The 18,257-nt window shown below is 37.3% G+C and overlaps 1 protein-coding gene across 5 annotated transcripts in view; it reads right to left on the bottom strand.

Annotated features, from left to right (window-relative positions):
- Positions 1–18,257, bottom strand: part of BRCA2 (BRCA2 DNA repair associated) — a 94,576-nt gene that overhangs the window by 41,845 nt on the left and 34,474 nt on the right. For all 5 annotated transcript variants that reach the window (XM_074387859.1, XM_074387860.1, XM_074387858.1 and 2 more), the window contains exons 13-16: positions 16,331–16,400; positions 3,391–3,818; positions 2,883–3,064; positions 1,247–1,434 (exon numbers count right to left, since the gene is read on the bottom strand). In XM_074387859.1, the coding sequence (XP_074243960.1) occupies positions 1,247–1,434; positions 2,883–3,064; positions 3,391–3,818; positions 16,331–16,400 (868 nt within the window). The remainder of the gene's footprint in view (positions 1–1,246; positions 1,435–2,882; positions 3,065–3,390; positions 3,819–16,330; positions 16,401–18,257) is intronic.

The raw sequence follows: 18,257 nt of genomic DNA on the forward strand, positions 1-18,257 counted from the left end.
TTGTGTTTATTTATATATCTATTAAAATATACAATGAAAAAGAACATGAAGTAAGAGTGTATCGGGGGAGTAATCTACCATAAAGCCATTTCAAATTTAACTTATTCTTTTTTTGAGATGCAGTCTTGCTCCACTGCCTAGGCTGGAGTGCAGTGGTGCAATCTTGACTCTTGGGTTCAAGCAATTCTCCTGCCTCACCCTCCCCAGTAGCTGGGATTACAGGTGCACGCCACTATGCCTGGATAATTTTTTTGTATGTTTAGTAGAGACGGTGTTTTGCTATGTTGGCAAGGCTGGTGTCAAACTCCTGACCTCAAGTGATCTGACCACCTCAGCCTCCCAAAGCCTGTGATTACAGGCATGAGCCACCGCACCTGGCCTTTTATACAACAGAACCTTGCTCTGTCACCACAGCTGGAGTGCAGAGATGCAACCTCAGCTCACTGAGACCTCTGCCTCCTGGGCTCAAGCCATCCTCCTATATCAGCCTTCCAAGTAGCCGGGACTACAGATGTATGCACCATGACAGGCTGATTTTTTTTTTGCTGAGACAGTTTTGCTCTGTCACCCAGGCTGGAGTGCAGTGGCATGATCTTGGCTCACTGCAACCTCCACCTATTGGGCTCAAATGATTCTCCTGCCTCAGACTCCCAAGTAGCTGGAATTACTGGTGTGCATCACCACACCCAGCTAATATTTGCATTTTTAGTAGAGGTGGGGTTTCATCATGTTGGCCAGGCTAGTCTCAAACTCCTGACCTCAGGTAATCTACCTGCCTGGGTCTCCCAGTGTTGGGATTACTGGTGTGAGCCACCAAGACTGGCTGGGCTACTTTATAAATTTGTTTGTAGAGATGGGTTTCACCATGTTGCCCAGGCTGGTCTCAAACTCCTGAGATCAAGAGATCTGCTCACTCAGCCTCCCAAACTGCTGGGATTACAGGCATGAGCCACCATGTCTGGTCCTCAAATTCAACTTTTTAATTCTTTTTAATTTAATGCCTTTATTTATAAATGCATAAAAATCATGTCCAAATTGAAGGAAATCCAGTTCATTAAACCCAAGACAAATGGCACTTTTCAAAAGATTTCAACAGAATGCTTAACCATAATGCACTTAAAATAATTCAATGCATAAAAATTTGATTTCTAGCCAACTAGTTCAAGAGAAGAATGAGGGACTTGAGGGAATGAGAGGGATGATAGAATACACAAAAGTTAACATATAATCTTTTTGCATAGAGTACCTATAAAATTCTTCTTTTCCAGCCTTTCCATCATTGGAGGGTATGAGCCATCCACCATCAGCCAACTGTATTCCCTTTTTAGCCCATAAACTTTCCTTACCAAAATAATCTTGAGTGTGAAACTGAAAAGACTCTGCATTTTTGCTGTTAATTTTTACACAATGTTTAGAAACGCCATACATATATAGCTACACAAAATAAACAGAAAAAATTAATGAAAAACAATTTAAAATGAACATGCATTATAGAAAAACAATTAATTATAAAAAACCAAAAGAGAATTTACCCCAAATTTTTCATTTAAATACTAGAATATTCACTACAAAAACATTTACGTTATTTACTAGAAACTAAAAATTTTAATATAAATGACCCACACATTCCACAATCTGCTGTACCTTTTCTACCTCCTGTGTATACGTTTCCTGTTGAATTTGCCACAGGAAGGTACTATGAGGATAAAAAATGTAATATTTTACAAAATCTCTTAAGTTCAAAAGCTTAGACTGGAAACAAAGGGGAAAAGTGTAAGTATTTTAGGGAATGTGACCTCAGTTAGTCAGATTTGTACATAGGCTTGGCTTATGTCCAGAGCGCTTGCTTTCACCCCAGGATATCGAACCCAAAGTGTCTTTTCCTTTGTTCAGAGTTTGACTCTGGAGTCAGACTCTGCTTTGGAATCACAGCTCTTCCATTTACTAGTTAAGTGACTTTGGAGCAGTTACTTAACTCTCTCTATGCTTCAGTTCTCTCATTTGCAAAATGAAAACAAAATAATGGTGCCTTTCTTTCAAGGTAGCTGTGAGGATTAAGCAAGATATACCTAATGCATGTGAAGTTCTTAGAAGAGCGCCTCACACCTAGAAAATGTTTAGTTAGCTATTAATATCACCAACATTATTTTCACCTTTCCATTGCCTAAAGTTATATCTACACAGTACTGTCTTAAGGAGAATCCTATTTTGAAAATATAAATAGCTCACAGAAGGTTTCAGAGCTATCAGTTATTCACATTTGAATATTAATAAGACTACTTTTCTCTAACACTTAGCTGAGAGCATTTACAACGACAAAATAAGAAAGATTTGAAGGGGGAAGACAAATAGTAATTTGGAAGCACAGATCACTTTAGTAGGATGAGGCAGGCCTAGCAAGGGTCCAGCGGCTGCCACTGTAGGCTAATTAGGAAACATGATGATTTCATTCATCCATTCCTGCACTAATGTGTTCATTCTTTAAATAAAGCCATGGCCAGGTGCAGGGGCTCTCGCCTGTATTCCTAGCACTTTGGGAGAAGGCGGGCAGATCACAAGGTCAGGAGTTCAAGACCAGCCTGACCAACATGGTGAAACCCCATCTCTACTAAAAATACAAAAATGAACCGGGCACGGTGGTGTACGCCTGTAATCCCAGCTACTCAGGAGGCTGAGGCAGGAGAATCACTTGAACCTGGGAGGCAGAAATTGCAGTGAGCCAAGATTGTGCCACTGTACTCTAGACTGGGCGACGGTGGGAGACTCCGTCTTAAAAAAACAAAAACAAAAACAAAAACAACAACAAAAAACTATTTGTAGATACTAGTTAATGAAATAATACTTTGTCATAAATGCCATCAGTATTGTAGACAAACACATACCTGTTTATGAGAACATGCAGAGGGAACTTGGCTTCCTACTGCTGCTTTCAGAGAGATTCGAGGCAGAGTGGATGTTTTTGTAAGATACAGACTGCCTGGTTGTGGAAAGATGCACTGCCTTCGTTTCTCCTTAATTCGCATATCCTGTGTCTCTCTGGCATTCTGAAGACTTGTAATTAAATCTATTAAAGAATAAATACTTAGTAAAAATAAAATTGAATTTAAAAAGCACAGCCCTGCTTTAAAAAATTATACATATCAATCTGCTCAAATTTTACATGCTCCCCTTTTCTTTAAAAAGGGTACCCCTTTTAAATCTTCATAAATGAAAGAATGATTCAACTTGTAAAGTTGTATAAATAGAATACTTTGGATTCAGAAAATCTAAAGCATTAATAAGAGTTTTAAAATTATCATCACAAAAGGGGGAAAACCATCAGAACATTATTTAATAAGGGAAATATCTAACTGAAAGGCAAAATTCATCACACAAATTGTCATACAATACCTAAAGGTTCTTCTTCACACTTTGTGAAAATTACAGTTGCTGCTTGATTGGAGTTGTTTTTGTTAAACTGATGAATCTCACTGTCATTAATCTTATTTTTACTACCACCGGAGACATGGCCATCAATGTTTTGTTTTTGTTTATTTTCCTCCAAGCTAATATTCCTAACACACTGTTCATCTCCGTGAAAATGTGATTTAGTTTTAAAAGGTGGAACGAAGACTTTGGTTGGTTTGCCTGTAGTAATCAAGCGTCTCATTCTTTCATTTCTTGTAGCAGAAACTTGATAAAATGGCTGCCCTGAAACTGCTAAACTGCTTGAAGATTTTTCCAAAGTCAGATGTTCATACAAATGAGATTTAGACAGAAATTCTTGACCAGGTGCAGTAAAATTTAGATTCTGTATCTCTTGACGTTCCTTAGTTGTGCTATAATGGAGAGAAAACATTTAATATTATTAACTAGTACACATATAAATATTTGGGAACATGCCTTTTTTGCAGAACCACATTTGCTACGTGGTGATCCTATTCTGGTAACTGTTTTGCATTCATCACAGTTGCCATTACAAAACAATACCACACTTTTCAAGGCTATAACACTTATTATAGCCTTCTCACACACTTATTCCCAGCCTTTACAATCTACCTCACATAACACATAATATAAGACAGGCTGTGAATCATGGACCCTCTTAGTGTCCCATCCAATTCCATCACAGTACTCCTTATCTCCTTTACCAGGAAAATGTCTACCCATCCTCTTCTCTCACCTTCACCTAAACGCTCTACTCTGTCTAATACCTCAGTCTCCTCAGGAGACCCCTTCTTTCAATTATCCTGCCTCTCTCCCTTTTTCTTCTACCTATTTATATCTTTTTTAAAGTACCCCTTTCATTTAGCCCAAAAGCCTTGCACACCTTTGAAATTCTTATTTTATCACTCACCGTTATCTCTGTCTCAAGCTAATACTCACTGTTACTTATACTCCACAGTCAACCTTCTTGAATAGGTAACATAGCTATTTTCACCTCCTAAATTTCTACTCAGTAAACTCTCATTTGTCCCACTACTCTACAGAAAGTGTTCTCAATAAAGTTGTTAATGACCTCCCAGATACATGCCCAACATGCACAAACTCATTCTACTCAACTTTCCTGATAGCTATGACAGTTTACATTTCCTTCTTTTAAAATTCTCAGCATCACTGTCCCTCTTTTCTTCTTTTACTGGTTTTACCTCTTCCTGATTCCTAAAAAAGAAATGTTTCCAAAGTTGGGTATCTTCCTTAGACACTTTCCCTGGCTAATGTGAGTCATTTCCATTGCTTAAATTATCACCTGACAATGAAAATATTCTTTATCCTCATGCCTGACTTTTCCCCTAGGTGTTATTCCTACATTTTATACTATGTATAGCATCAGACCTCTGTACCTTGATGTTTTATACTCGTTTCAAACTCAATATGTCCAAAATTAATCATCTTTCTCAGCATACAGGCTCTTCCTAATACTTGACCTTGTTGAAAACTACAGATTTCCTTTTACCAAACCCTGAATACCTGGAACCTGAAGTTATTCCTTTAGTTTCCCATTCATCTATACATCAACTATTTAATGAATTTCCACCAGGTGCCAGATGTTGGTTTGCTGGGAACACAGTAACAAAATTTTGTTTTCATATGTACATTTCAGTGGAAGGAAGCAGACAGACAAATATGTCAACTGGCATAGAACTGGTCCCCTGCTTCTGTGTGCCTGGAGCAAGGAGAGCAAGGGGAACGTTAGAAGGTGATTGGAAAAGTAGCAAGCAGCCAGATCATGGAGAATCTGAACACCCATGACATGGGCTTTTATCCTCTACTCTGAGATGGCACACCATGGAACAGTTCTGAGTAAAGAAATGACATAATCTGCCTTATGTTTAAAAGGATCTTCTGGCTTCTTTGTTGAAAATGCATGTGTATTGAAGAGTAGGAGGTAAAGTCAGAAGCAGGGGACCAGTTCTACTGACAGGACTGACTGGAGTGGGTTCAGGAGAGTACTCAAAGAGATGACGTGAAAAGAGTAGGAGTGGGGACAACTGGGCTTTTAAGAGAAGCAAGAAAATGGACTGATGAGATTAGTTAAGAAAGGCTCTTCTTTTTAAGACAAGACATGTACAACAACTGCTTAGGGTGATGAAAACAATCTACTACAAAAGAAAAGATTAATGATGCAGGACACAGAGGGGGCAATTGCTGGATTGATTTCTTCAAATAGGTGATCTAGATGAGATCTAATACACAAGAATGAATAAACCTTCTGTCCCCAAACTTGTATTGATTGATCTCTTTAAATTTATTCTTTTTAAATATTCAGAATATTTTGAGTATGAGGAGTTTGCTTTGTAGGTTATGCTGAAGATGTCTATTTAAATCTAAGTGAAGATAATTTGCCAGTCTCAAATCTACCTGGCCAAATCTACTGAATTTATCTCCTAATCATTCTCTAACCTCTACTCTACCTGTTTTGCTAGGTTAAGACCTTCCTTACTAATCTGCTTGCAACAGTTTTGCTTTCGTCTACTTCTAAAACATAAATCTTATTTTGTGCCTCCTGTTAGAAACTTCCAAAGACAGCCTGTCAAATATCTAGGTTTTGACTTATCAGAAATGACATACAGGAAGCCTCCTATTTGGTCCTAACCATTTCTTATTGTTTTCCTCTATCCACCAACCAAATTCCAAGATTTGGAATGCCCTCTTTAACCAAGCATTCTTTACATTCTGTCTGAAGTACTTCTCCCATTGACAGAAAGCTCGATGGCAAAAGTACTTCAGACAAAGTACTTTTAATTATAATAGCTGACAATTTTCTATGTTCTTACATCACTTTGTTATAACCATTTTAAAATTTATATTACACATAATTCTTTTTTTCATGTCTGGTTCCCAGACTAGCAATCAGAGTTAGACTTATTTATCTTTATATCCATCAGTATACTATATATTAGGTAGTTAGAACAGATACTTCAACAAATGTTGTTAAATACATTAAACTATTCTCTCATTTTACACAAAATTTAAGGTAATACACAGGTAAATAACTAGGTATTTCCTTTCTTATTTAATACAACTGTTTTTGATAAAAATGAAAAAAAAATCATCTGGCTTTCTACATATGTATGTGTAGCCAGCTGAAAAACACATTCCAGAAATAACAACTCAGTGACTTCAACAATTCCACAAGTAAGTGCTTTTGAAAAGGTAATATTAAAATAATTTCAGTGATATTTTTAGACTTAACATTTATCAGTTAGAAAAAACTTTTTAGCTACTTCCAACAATTTTAGATGTTTTTATATTTATATCTATTATGTCTAAGTGACATATTTCTTGACGTTTTTCTCTTTAAGTACCCCTACAGAAAATGAAGATATAGTTCTGTCAACACAACTTCCACCTTACTACACACACACTCTTGCCTCTCGCCTTCCCAAACTATGCATCTGATTCTATCAATGTTCAATATTTACATTAGGGCTAAATAAAAACTTTTTACAACTGAATGTCATGTATCAGTATGAAGTATGTGTAGTATTAATATGCAGTACATAAAGTGTATTTCCTTTACAACTTTTGCTTTCTCTTGATGTAGTATTTTTTAAAATCTGCTTATTTTCTATGTACTTATTGCTTATTCACAACTAAACTTTTAGGTATATATATATATATATATATATACCTCTTTTCATTCTGTTCATAAATTATAGTTTTTTTTTTTAAATCTTCCTTTCTTCTCCTTGAATGTTTCTTCTAAATTGTTTTCATTAATTTGTTTTTATTTTATTTTGGTTTTTCTGATGTTTCATAATCTTTGGATGTCTGTCCTGAACTCCTGACCCTCAGGTGATTCACCTCTCTTGGCCTCCCAAAGTGCTGGGATTATAGGCGTGAGCTACTGCACTCGGTGAGTATTGCTTCTTAAACATAATTTCAACTTACCACATTTTGGCTCCCTCCTCCTGCACCACCCAATTCTAAAGGTAAGAAATGAGGCCAGGGAGATGATATAAGTTGGCCAAATGGGAACAGCTCTAGAGTGCAGTTCCCAGTGAGAACCCAAAGGGTGAGTGACCACCGCATTTCCAAACGAGATTTTACTGCCAATAGACCAGAAGATTCCCAGGTAGAAAAGCGCCATGAGTTTCCAGCATGGCTATTTCAATTAGCACAGCAGGTCTCCACAAAAAAAAAAAAATTATACAAATCTGGGCAGCTGTAACAACTGGTGCCTGGAATGTCTGGGAGGCACAGTCACCCATTCAACTGAAAAAAAGGGGACTGAAAAAAGGGAGCCAGGTGATCTGGCTCAGTGGGTCCCACCCCTACAAAGACCAGCAATCTCAAACACTGGATTGAGAGTTCTGCAGCAAGCACAGCTGGACTTGGGGACAGTCCAGCTCTGTGCGGGGCAGGGCATCTGCTACTACTGAGGCAGTCCACCATTAGACAGTCTGCCATCACTGAGGAAGACAGCCACTACCGAGGCAGTTCTAACTATATCTTTATAAACAAAACTGCAAGGAAGTTCACACAGCAGCTGAGCAGAGCCCACGGCAGCTCAGCAATGCCTCTGCTGGCAGAATGTGACTAGGCTACCTCCTCGCTGGGCAGGGCATCTCTGAAAAAAGGCAGCAGCATGTCAGGAACTTATAAATAAAGCCCCAGCTTCCTAGGACATAGCACCTGGGGAAAAAAGGCGGTTATTAGTTCCACTGCAGCAGACTTAAATGCACCTGCCCAGCAGCTCTGAACAGAACAACAGAGCTCTCAGCTCAGCAAATGAGCTACTATAAGGGACAGACTGTCTCCTCAAGCAGCTCCCTGACACCCGTATATTCAAAGAGACACCTCATAAAGGAGAGCTCAGGCTGACATCTGGCGAGTATCTTTCTGGGATAATGATAACAGAAGAAGAAACTGGCAGCAACCCTAACTGTTCTGCAGTCTCCACAGGTGATCCCCAGGCAAGCAGGGCCTGGAGTGGACCTCTAGCAGTCCTGCAGCAGAGGGATCTTTTAGTTGGAAGGAAAACTAAAAAACAGAAAGAAATAACTTCATCATCAACAAAAAGGACATCCACTCAGAAGCTGCATCCAAAAGTCACCAACTACAAAGACCACAAGTAGATAAACACACAAAGATGGGAAAAAACCAGTGGAAAAGGATGAAAACACCCAAAACTAGAACACCTCTCCTCCTCCAAGGGATCACAACTCCCCACCAGCAAGGGAAGAAGGCTGGATGGAAAAGGAGTCTGATGAACTGACAGAAACAGGCTTCATAAAGTGGGTAATAACAAACTTCTCCGAGCTAAAAGAACATGTTCTAACCCAATGCAAAGAAACTAAGAACGTTGAAAAAAGGTTTGATGAAATGCTAATGAGAATAAACAGCTTAGAGAAGAATATAAATGACTTGATGGAGCTGAAAAACAACACGAGTACTTCATGAAGCATACACAAGTTTCAACAGCTGAACTGACCAAGCAGAAGAAAGAATATCAGAGATTGAAGATCAACTCAATGAAATAAAACGAGAAGGCAAGATTAGAGGGAAAAAAAGAGTGAAAAGAAATGAATAAAGCCTCCAAGAAATACGGGATTACATGAAAAGACCTAATCTGTGTTTGATAGGTATACCTGAATGTGACAGAGAAAAATGAATCCAAGCTGGAAAACACTCTTCAGGATATTATCCAGGAGAACTTCCCCAACCTAGCAAGGCAGGCCAATATTCAAGTCCAGGAAATACAGAGAACACCAAAGATATTCCTCAAAAAGAGCAACCCCAAGGCACATAATCATCAGATTCACCAGGGTTGAAATGAAGGAGAAAATGCTAAGGACAGCCAGAGAGAAAGTTCGGGTTACCCACAAAGAGAAGCCCATCGGACTCACAGCAGATCTCTCAACAGAAACCCAACAAGCCAAAATAGAATGGGGCCAATATTCAACATCCTTAAAGAAAAGAACTTTCAACCTAGAAGTTCATATCCAGCCAAACTAAGCTTCATAAGGAAAAAAGAAATAAAATCCTTTACCAAAAAGCAACTGCTGAGTGATTTCATCACCACTAAGCCTGCCTTACAAGAGCTCCTGAAAGAAGAACTAAACATAGAAAGGAACAACCAATACCAGCCACTCCAAAAACGTAACAAATGGTAAACAGCATGGACACAATGAAGAAACAGCAACTAATGGGCAAAACAACCAGCTAGCATCAAAATGGTTGGATCAAATTGACACAAAACAATCTTAACCTTAAAAGTTAAATGGGCTAAATGCCCCAATCAAAAGACACAGACTAGCAAATTAGATAAAAAGTCAAAACCCATCTGTGTGCTGTTTCCAGGAAACCCATCTCACGTGCAAGGATACGTGTAGGCTCAAAATAAAGGGATGGAGGAAGATTTAACAAGCAAATGGAGAGTAAAAAAAAAGCAGGAGTTGCAATCCTAGCCTCTGATAAAATGGACTTTAAACCAACAAAGATCAAAAGAGACAAAGAAGGGCATTACATAATGGTAAAAGGATCAATGCAACAAGAAGAGTTAATGATCCTAAATACATACACATCCAATACAGAAGCACCCACATACAAAAAGCAAGTTCTTAACGACCTACAAAGAGACTTAGACTCCCACCCAATAATAATGGGAGACTTTAACACTCCACTGTCAATATTAGACAGATCAATGAGAAAATTAACAAGGATATCCAGGTCTTGAACTCAGATCTGGACCAAGCAAACCTAATAGACCTTTACAGAACTTTCCACCCCAAATCCACAGAATATACATTCTTCTCAGCACCACATCACACCTACTCTAAAATTGACCACATAAGTGGAAGTAAATCACACTTCAACAAATGCAAAAGAATGGAAATCATAACAGTCTCTCAGACCACAGTGCAATCAAATCAGAAGTCAGGATTAAGAAACTAACTCAGAACCGCACAACTTCATGGAAACTGAACAACTGGCTCTTGAATGCTGACTGGATAAACAAAGAAATGAAGGCAGAAATAAAGATATTCTTTGAAACCAACGAGAATGAAGACACAACGTACCAGAATCTCTGGGACACATTTAAAGCAGTGTCTAGAGGAAAATTTAGAGCAATAAATGCCCACATGAGAAGCAAGGAAAGATCCAAAATCAACACCTTCATCAAAATTGAAAGAGCTAGAGGAACAAGATCAAAAAAATTCAAAAGCTAGCAGAAGACAAGAAATAACTAAGATCAGAGCAGAACTGAAGGAGATAGAGATATAAAAAACCCTCCAAAAAATTAATAAATCCAGGAGCTGGTTGTTTAAAAAGACCAACATAATAGACAGACCACTAGCCAAATTAATGAAAAAGAAAAGACAGAAGAATCAAAGAGATGCAATAAGAAACAATAAAGGGGATATCACCTCAGATTCCACAGAAATACAGACTACCATCAGAGATTACTCCAAACAACTCTATGCACATAAACCAGTAAACCTGGAAGAAACGGATAAATTCCTGGAGACTTGCACCCTCCCCAGCCTAAACCAGGAAGAATCGAAACCCTATATAGACCAATAACAAGGGCTGAAGTTGAGGCACCAATTAACAGCCTACCAACCAAAAAAAGCCCAGGTCCAGATGGGTTCACAGCTGCATTCTACCACACATACAAATAGGAGCCTCTGAAACCACTCCTTCTGAAACTATTCCAAACAATACAAAAAGAGGGAATCCTTCCCAAATCATGTTATGAGACCAACATCATCCTGATACCAAAATCCAGCAGAGACTCGACAAAAAAAGAAAACTTCAGGCCAATATCCATGATGAACATAGATGTAAAAATCTTCAATAAAATACGGGTAAACCGATTGGAACAGCACATCAAAAAGCTTATCCATCACTATCAAGTAGGCTTCATCTGGGGATGCAAGACTGGTTCAACATATGCAAGTCTATAAACATAATTTACCACATAAACAGAACCAAAGCCAAAAACCAGATGATTATCTCAATAGATGCAGAGAAGGCTTCGACAAAATTCAACAGCGCTTTTTGCTAAAAACTCTCAATAAATGATGAAACATATCTCAATATCGATGGAACATATCTCAAACTAATAAAAGCTATTTACTACAAACCCATAGCCAATATCATATTGAATAGGCAAAAACTGGAAGTATTCCCTTTGAAATCTGGCACTAGCCCTCTCTCACCAATCTTATTCAATATAGTATTGGAAGTTCTTGCCAGACTAATCAGGCAAGATAAAGAAATAAAGGATATTCAGTTAGGAAAGGAGGAAGCCAAATTGTCTCTATTTGCACACGACATGATTGTATATTTAGAAGACCCCATTGTCTCAGTGCAAAATCTCCTGAAACTGATAAGCAACTTCAGCAAAGTCTCAAGATACAAAAATCAATGTGCAGAATTCACAAGTATTCTTATACACCAACAACAGACTAAAAGCCAAATCAAGAGCAAACTCTCATTCACAACTACTACAAAGAGAATAAAATACCTAGGAATACAACTCACAAAGGATGTAAAGGACCTCTTCAAGGAGAACTATGAACCACTGCTCAAGGAAATAAGAGAGGACACAAACAGTTGGAAAAACATTCCACGCTCATGGTCAGGAAGAATCAATATTGTGAAAACGGTCATACTGCCCAAAGTAATTTATAGATTCAAAGCTATTCCCATCATGCTACCTATGATCCTCTTCATAGAACTGGAAAAACCACGTTAAACTTCACATGGAACCAAATGAGAGCTTGCATAGCTAAGACAATACTAAGCAAAAAGAACAAAGCTGGAGGCATCACACTACCTGACTTTAAACTATACTACAAGACTATAGTAATCAAAACAGCATTGTACTGGTACCAAAACAAAGATATAGAACAGTAGAACAGAACAGAGGCCTTGGAGGCAAGGCCACACATCCAATCATCTGATCTTTGACAAACCTGACAAAAACAAGCAATGAGGAAAGGATTCCTTGTTTCATAAATGGTGTTGAGAAAACTGGCTAGCCATGTGCAGAAAACAGAAACTGGACCCCTAGCCTGAAACCTTACACTAAAATTAACTCCAGATGGATTAAAGACTTAAACATAAGACCTAACACCATAAAAACCCTAGAAGAAAACCTAGACAAAATCATTCAGGACATAGGTATAGGCAAGGACTTCATGACTAAAACACCAAAAGCACTGGTAACAAAAGCCAAAAGAGACAAATGGGATCTAATTAAACTCCAGAGCTTCTGTACAGCAAAAGCAGCAATCATTAGCATGAACTGGCAGCCAGCAGAATGGGAAGAAATTTTTGCAATCTACCCATCTGACGAAAGGCTAATATCCAGAATCTACAAAAACTAAAACAGATTTACAAGAAAACAGCAAACAAACCCATTCAAAAGTGGGTGAAGGACACGAACGGATACTTTTCAAAAGAAGACATATATGTGGCCAACAAACATATGAAAAAATGCTCATCATCACTAGTCATTAGAGAAACGCAAATCAAAATCACATTGAGATACCACCTCACGCCAGTTACAATGGCGATCATTAAAAAATCTGGAAACAACAAATGCTGAGGAGGATGTGGAGAAATAAGAATGCTTTTACACCATTAGTGGGAGTGTAAATTAGTTCAACCATTGTGGAAGACAGTGTGGTGATTCCTGAAAGACCTAGAAATAGAAATTCCATTTGACCCAGCAATCCCATTCCTGGGTATATATCCAAAGGATTATAAATCATTCTGTTATAAAGACACATACACACATATGTTCATTGCAGCACCGTTTACAATAGCAAAGACCTGGAACCAACCCAAATGCCCATTGATGACAGACCGGGCAAGGAAAATGTGGCACATATACACCATGGAATACTATGCAGCCATAAAAAACAATGAGTTTGTGTCCTTTGTAGGGACATGGATGAATCTGGAAACCATCATTCTCAGCAAACTGACACAAGAACAGAAAATCAAACACTGCATGTTCTCACTCATAGGCGGGTGTTGAACAATGAGAACACATGGACACAGGGGCGGGAGCATTACACTCTGCGGTCTGTTGGGGGGACTAAGGTAGGGACAGCAGGGAGAAAGGAATTTCGGGAGGGTAACATGGGGAGAAATGCCAGATATAGGTGATGGGGATGGAAGCAGCAAATCACATTGCCATGTATGTACCTATGCAACAATTCTTCATGTTCTGCACATGTACCCCAGAACCTAAAGTGCAATAAAATAGATTTTAAAAATAAATAAATAAAAGAAAAAAAGAGAAATGAAGCCAATTCCTAAGGCTTTTGAGAGTGTAAAATCATTGGTTCTCTGCTCTCCCACCACCAGCTTCTAATCAGTTTTCTTCTGCATGCTTTGAGAAATTTAGTCATTTTGTTATTTCCTACTTTCCTTGTGTGTGTGTATGTGTGTGTTTGTGTGTGTGTGTGCGCGCGCGCGCGCGTGTCCGATGACGTTGTGGTAAAAGTTTGGAAAGCAAAGAAAGGAGATGGGTATGTTCAAGTCATCATCTTTTTCTTTTTTTTTGAGACAGAGTTTACTCTGTCACCCAGGCTGGAGTGCAGTGGTGTGCTCTCACTGCAACCTCCACCTTAAAGGTTCAAGGGATTCTCGTGCCTCAGCCTCCGTAGTAGCTGGGATTACCGGCATATGTCACCATGCCCAGGTAAATTTTGTATTTTCAGTAAAGACTCAATTTTACTATGTTTTCCTTGAACTTCTGGCCTCAAGTGAACCACCCACCTCAGCCTCCCAACAAGCTGGGATTACAGGTATGAGCCACCATGCTTGGCCTCAATTCACCATCTTTCTAAGAAGTTTCCTGATACACTAAAACATGCACTTACTGCTTTATTTTTACCCTGAAGGCAAACTCTTCCAAAGTCTATCTTCTTTAGTTCCAAAGCAGCCTAGCTGCCTTTCTAGACTTAACACAACTACAACTCTGGGAACTCCTTTCAATATCATCCTGAGAGCTCCCTTTGCTTCTCTTCTATGTTGAATTCTTGTTTCTTAAGTTGTATACCTTCCTCCTTCTTGGTTTATGCATTTGTTTTGGTTAGTTTCCTGAGAAAAGTACACTAGAGATCTTTTACTACTTCACATGTGAAAATGTCTACCCTTACAGTTAATTCAGATTCTAGGTTGGAAATCATTTTTCCTCAGTATTTTGAAGGTGTTTCTCTGTATTATATAAGATTACACTCTTCCAGATTCCATCACTGATAAGAGAATTCATACTATTATGACTTGGAACAATTTAAAACCTAACTGCTCCCTCCTCTAATGAATTTAAGGTTCCTGTCTGCCTCTATTATTTTAAATTTCACAAGAATGTGCCTTACTGTGGGTCATTTTTACTTGTGTGCTCAATGAGCCCTTTTAATTAAGGAAACTCACGTCCTTTAATACTAGTAAAACTTTAGAAATTACGTATTTTAAAATTTCTTTCTTCATTTCTCTTCTGTGGCTTGCTTCTCAAACTGTATTTTCAGACGATAGACTCACAGGATTGACTTTTTGTATCTTTGTTCATTTTATTCTGTATTCTGGGAACTTTCATTATTCTTCTACTATTTCTACTGAGTTAATTTATTTGTGCTATCATATTTTTAATTTCTAAGACCCTTTTATAGCAACTTGTTCTTATTTTAAAGCTGCATTCTCTTTTCTTACCTGAGAATATTAGTAAGTTTTTATGAAGTTTTCTTCCCCTTGTATGATCTATTTCCTCTGAGTTCCTTTCTGGTATGGATTTTCTATTTTGGCGACTCTATTTCATAGTAGCTTTCTTCCAATGACTAATTATCTTTGACTATCTTTTCTTATTTAAAAGTGAAGCACTAAGTAGCTTCCTGGAAGCTCTGTGCGTGTCAACAGTTGGCTTCACTGTCTGATGACTGGCTATACTGTTTCATCTGAGAATCCTCAACTGTCAGTATTCTTTGGTCTTTTCTACTGGGCTAGTCATATTCCCTAGGAAAAAAAAAATGAACAGTCTCATGTCTAGAGGGCCTACCTGCCAGATTTTGGGAACCAAGTGTGGGAAGGAAGCTAGGTTTCAGTGCTTGATATACAGATTTTTATTTAATCTTTCATTTTAGTATCTTTCCCTTAATTGTGCCTGGTGTCCCCTCCCGCTAGCCCACCTTCAATTCAGAATTCTCTGAATTCGTCTTTTTCAAAAAACAAAATTCTGATCTCCTAGCAGAAGAAGGATAACCGCCTATTTGCAGTGGGGGAGGAAATATAGATGTTTCTTACAGAGAATTTCAACTAATCTTCCTATTTTCTACTTCACCTTCACAAATACATGTTGCTGCCAATTTGAATCTTTCTCAGGTTCTTTAGACAAAAGTGTCTCTGTTTGCTCTAGTGTCAGGTTTTAGCTTTCACATGCTTACAAGTCCTTCATATTTTTGGCTTCTAAACTTTTGTTGTTGTTGCTTCTGATCATTGTCCTTGGGAATTATACATTAAAAAAATTATCTTAGTACTTTTAGTAAGATTTAGAGAGAGAGGAGAGGTAAAAAGGATATTTTTAATATCTGTAATCTTTTTGCTAATTGATTTTCAGCAACTTCCTTAATTCCTTTCAACCTTAGTTCTTCATTAATAAAATGAATAAATGTTTGTCTACTTTACCATAAAATTTAAAAACAAAATAATCATATGAACAGCACTATAAAATACTACCAAAGTACAGAATTAGTTCATCCTGATGCAGGCTTTCAAAAAGGGAAGTGTTAACTTCTTAATATCATTACTTTTAGAAATGTTCATTTTTTAAAAACCAAGACTTTTCTCATACTATATTAGTTGAATCTAGAAAAACTTAAACATGGCTTACCAAAAGGGTACACAGGTAATCGGCTCTAAAGAAACGTGATGCATAAACAATCTTCTATCTTTTATTGTGCCTAGAAAACAATTATTTTATATTACATATTAGTTAAAATGTAGGAGAATATCCATGTTACTGTAAATATTTTTTTTTACATCTGATAGCAACTCATACTGTAAATGTTTACACAAAAAAATTAACTATAGACTTTAAAATTTTTCAGAGAATGGATGTTCAATAAATGATAACTATGATTCACAAATTGATAATGACTATGCACCAAATAACTCACAGTACAAACATACAACAGAAATGCATATAAATTTAGTCAGCTGATATTAACAATCATAACTTGAAGGTGTTAGCTAATTTCCGATGCAAATACCAAATTTAAAATTTAGTCATATGAAGGTTTAAAAGCTAAGCTTTAGATATTGTTCTTGGTACGTAACTTGTACCTAATTATATCTTCAATTAAGTCCACTAGTTGGAAATTGGTTGAATAAACTAGAATACACTGATAAGGCCAGCATATGATCAAAAAAAAGAATGAAGATCTCTATATACTCATTAAGGAGTCATCTCCAAATAATTCTTAAGTAAACAACAACCAAAAAACAATGAGCAAAATGGTGCATACACTGTATCTTTTGAGTAAGAAAGAGCAATGAGAATATATATGTATTTGTTTATTTTTATTTTTATTTTTTTGAGACAGAGTTTCACTCTTGTTACCCAGGCTGGAGTGCAATGGCGCGATCTCGGCTCACCGCAACCTCCGCCTCCTGGGTTCAGGCAGTTCTCCTGCCTCAGCCTCCTGAGTAGCTGGGATTACAGGCACGCGCCACCATGCCCAGCTAATTTTTTTTGTATTTTTAGTAGAGACGGGGTTTCACCATGTTGACCAGGATGGGTCTCGATCTCTTGACCTCGTGATCCACCCGCCTCGGCCTCCCAAAGTGCTGGGATTACAGGCTTGAGCCACCACGCCCGGCTGTTTATTTTTATTAAAAAGAATCCTGAAAAAAAAAAACCACCAAAATATTACCTACAGTAAGCAAGACATGGGAAAATAAAAACTATACTTTTTTGTAGTTCTGATAAATAAACTATGTAATGTTTTGTTTATTCAAATGTAAAATTAAATTAGAAAAGCCAAATCCTAAAACTGAAAACAAATGGGAAAAAAGGAATCTAACCTAATTATCAAATTGGTAAGCATATCCAGAAGAATTATTTTGAGTGACATATGAACATAGTATTTTGACTACACATCCTTAATGATGTATGGGTTGAATATCCCTAATGTGAAAATTCAAAATGCTCCCAAATCTGAAACTTTTCGAGTATCAACATAAGGCCAGTAGAAAATTCCACACCTGACCGCAGGTGAGGGATCACAGTTTAAATTTTGTCTAATGCAAAAATTATTTAAAATATTGTATAAAATTACATTCAAGTTATATGTATAAGGTGTTTACGAAACTTAAATGATTTTGTGGTTAGACTTGAGACCTATCCCCAGATATCTCATTATGTATTGTATATGCAAGTATTTCAAAATCTGAAAAAATCTGAAATCTGAAATAGTCCTGGTCTCAAGCATTTCAGATAAGGGAAACTAAATGTATATATTCTAAGAACAAAAACTGCAAAGAGTTCTTACATTTTCCTTAGTAGTTTTATTATCAGTAGTTAATACTGATATTGTGAATTTGGATGATTATGTATATACTATAGAACAATGATTCTCAAGAAATGATTGGTGGAATTCTGTGAGGTATCTATAACCATTTTAGGGAATTCAAGCTGTCAAAACTGTCTTTTTAGTAAGATGTTATCTATGTCCTTTTCACTATGTTGACATTTTATACTGTTGGTGTATTACACTTGCATACTTCAGTGCATTTCTCAAGAATACACACTTACATGA

Source organism: Saimiri boliviensis, chromosome 16 (genome assembly GCF_048565385.1).
Source record: "Saimiri boliviensis isolate mSaiBol1 chromosome 16, mSaiBol1.pri, whole genome shotgun sequence".
Classification (NCBI taxonomy): domain Eukaryota; kingdom Metazoa; phylum Chordata; class Mammalia; order Primates; family Cebidae; genus Saimiri; species Saimiri boliviensis.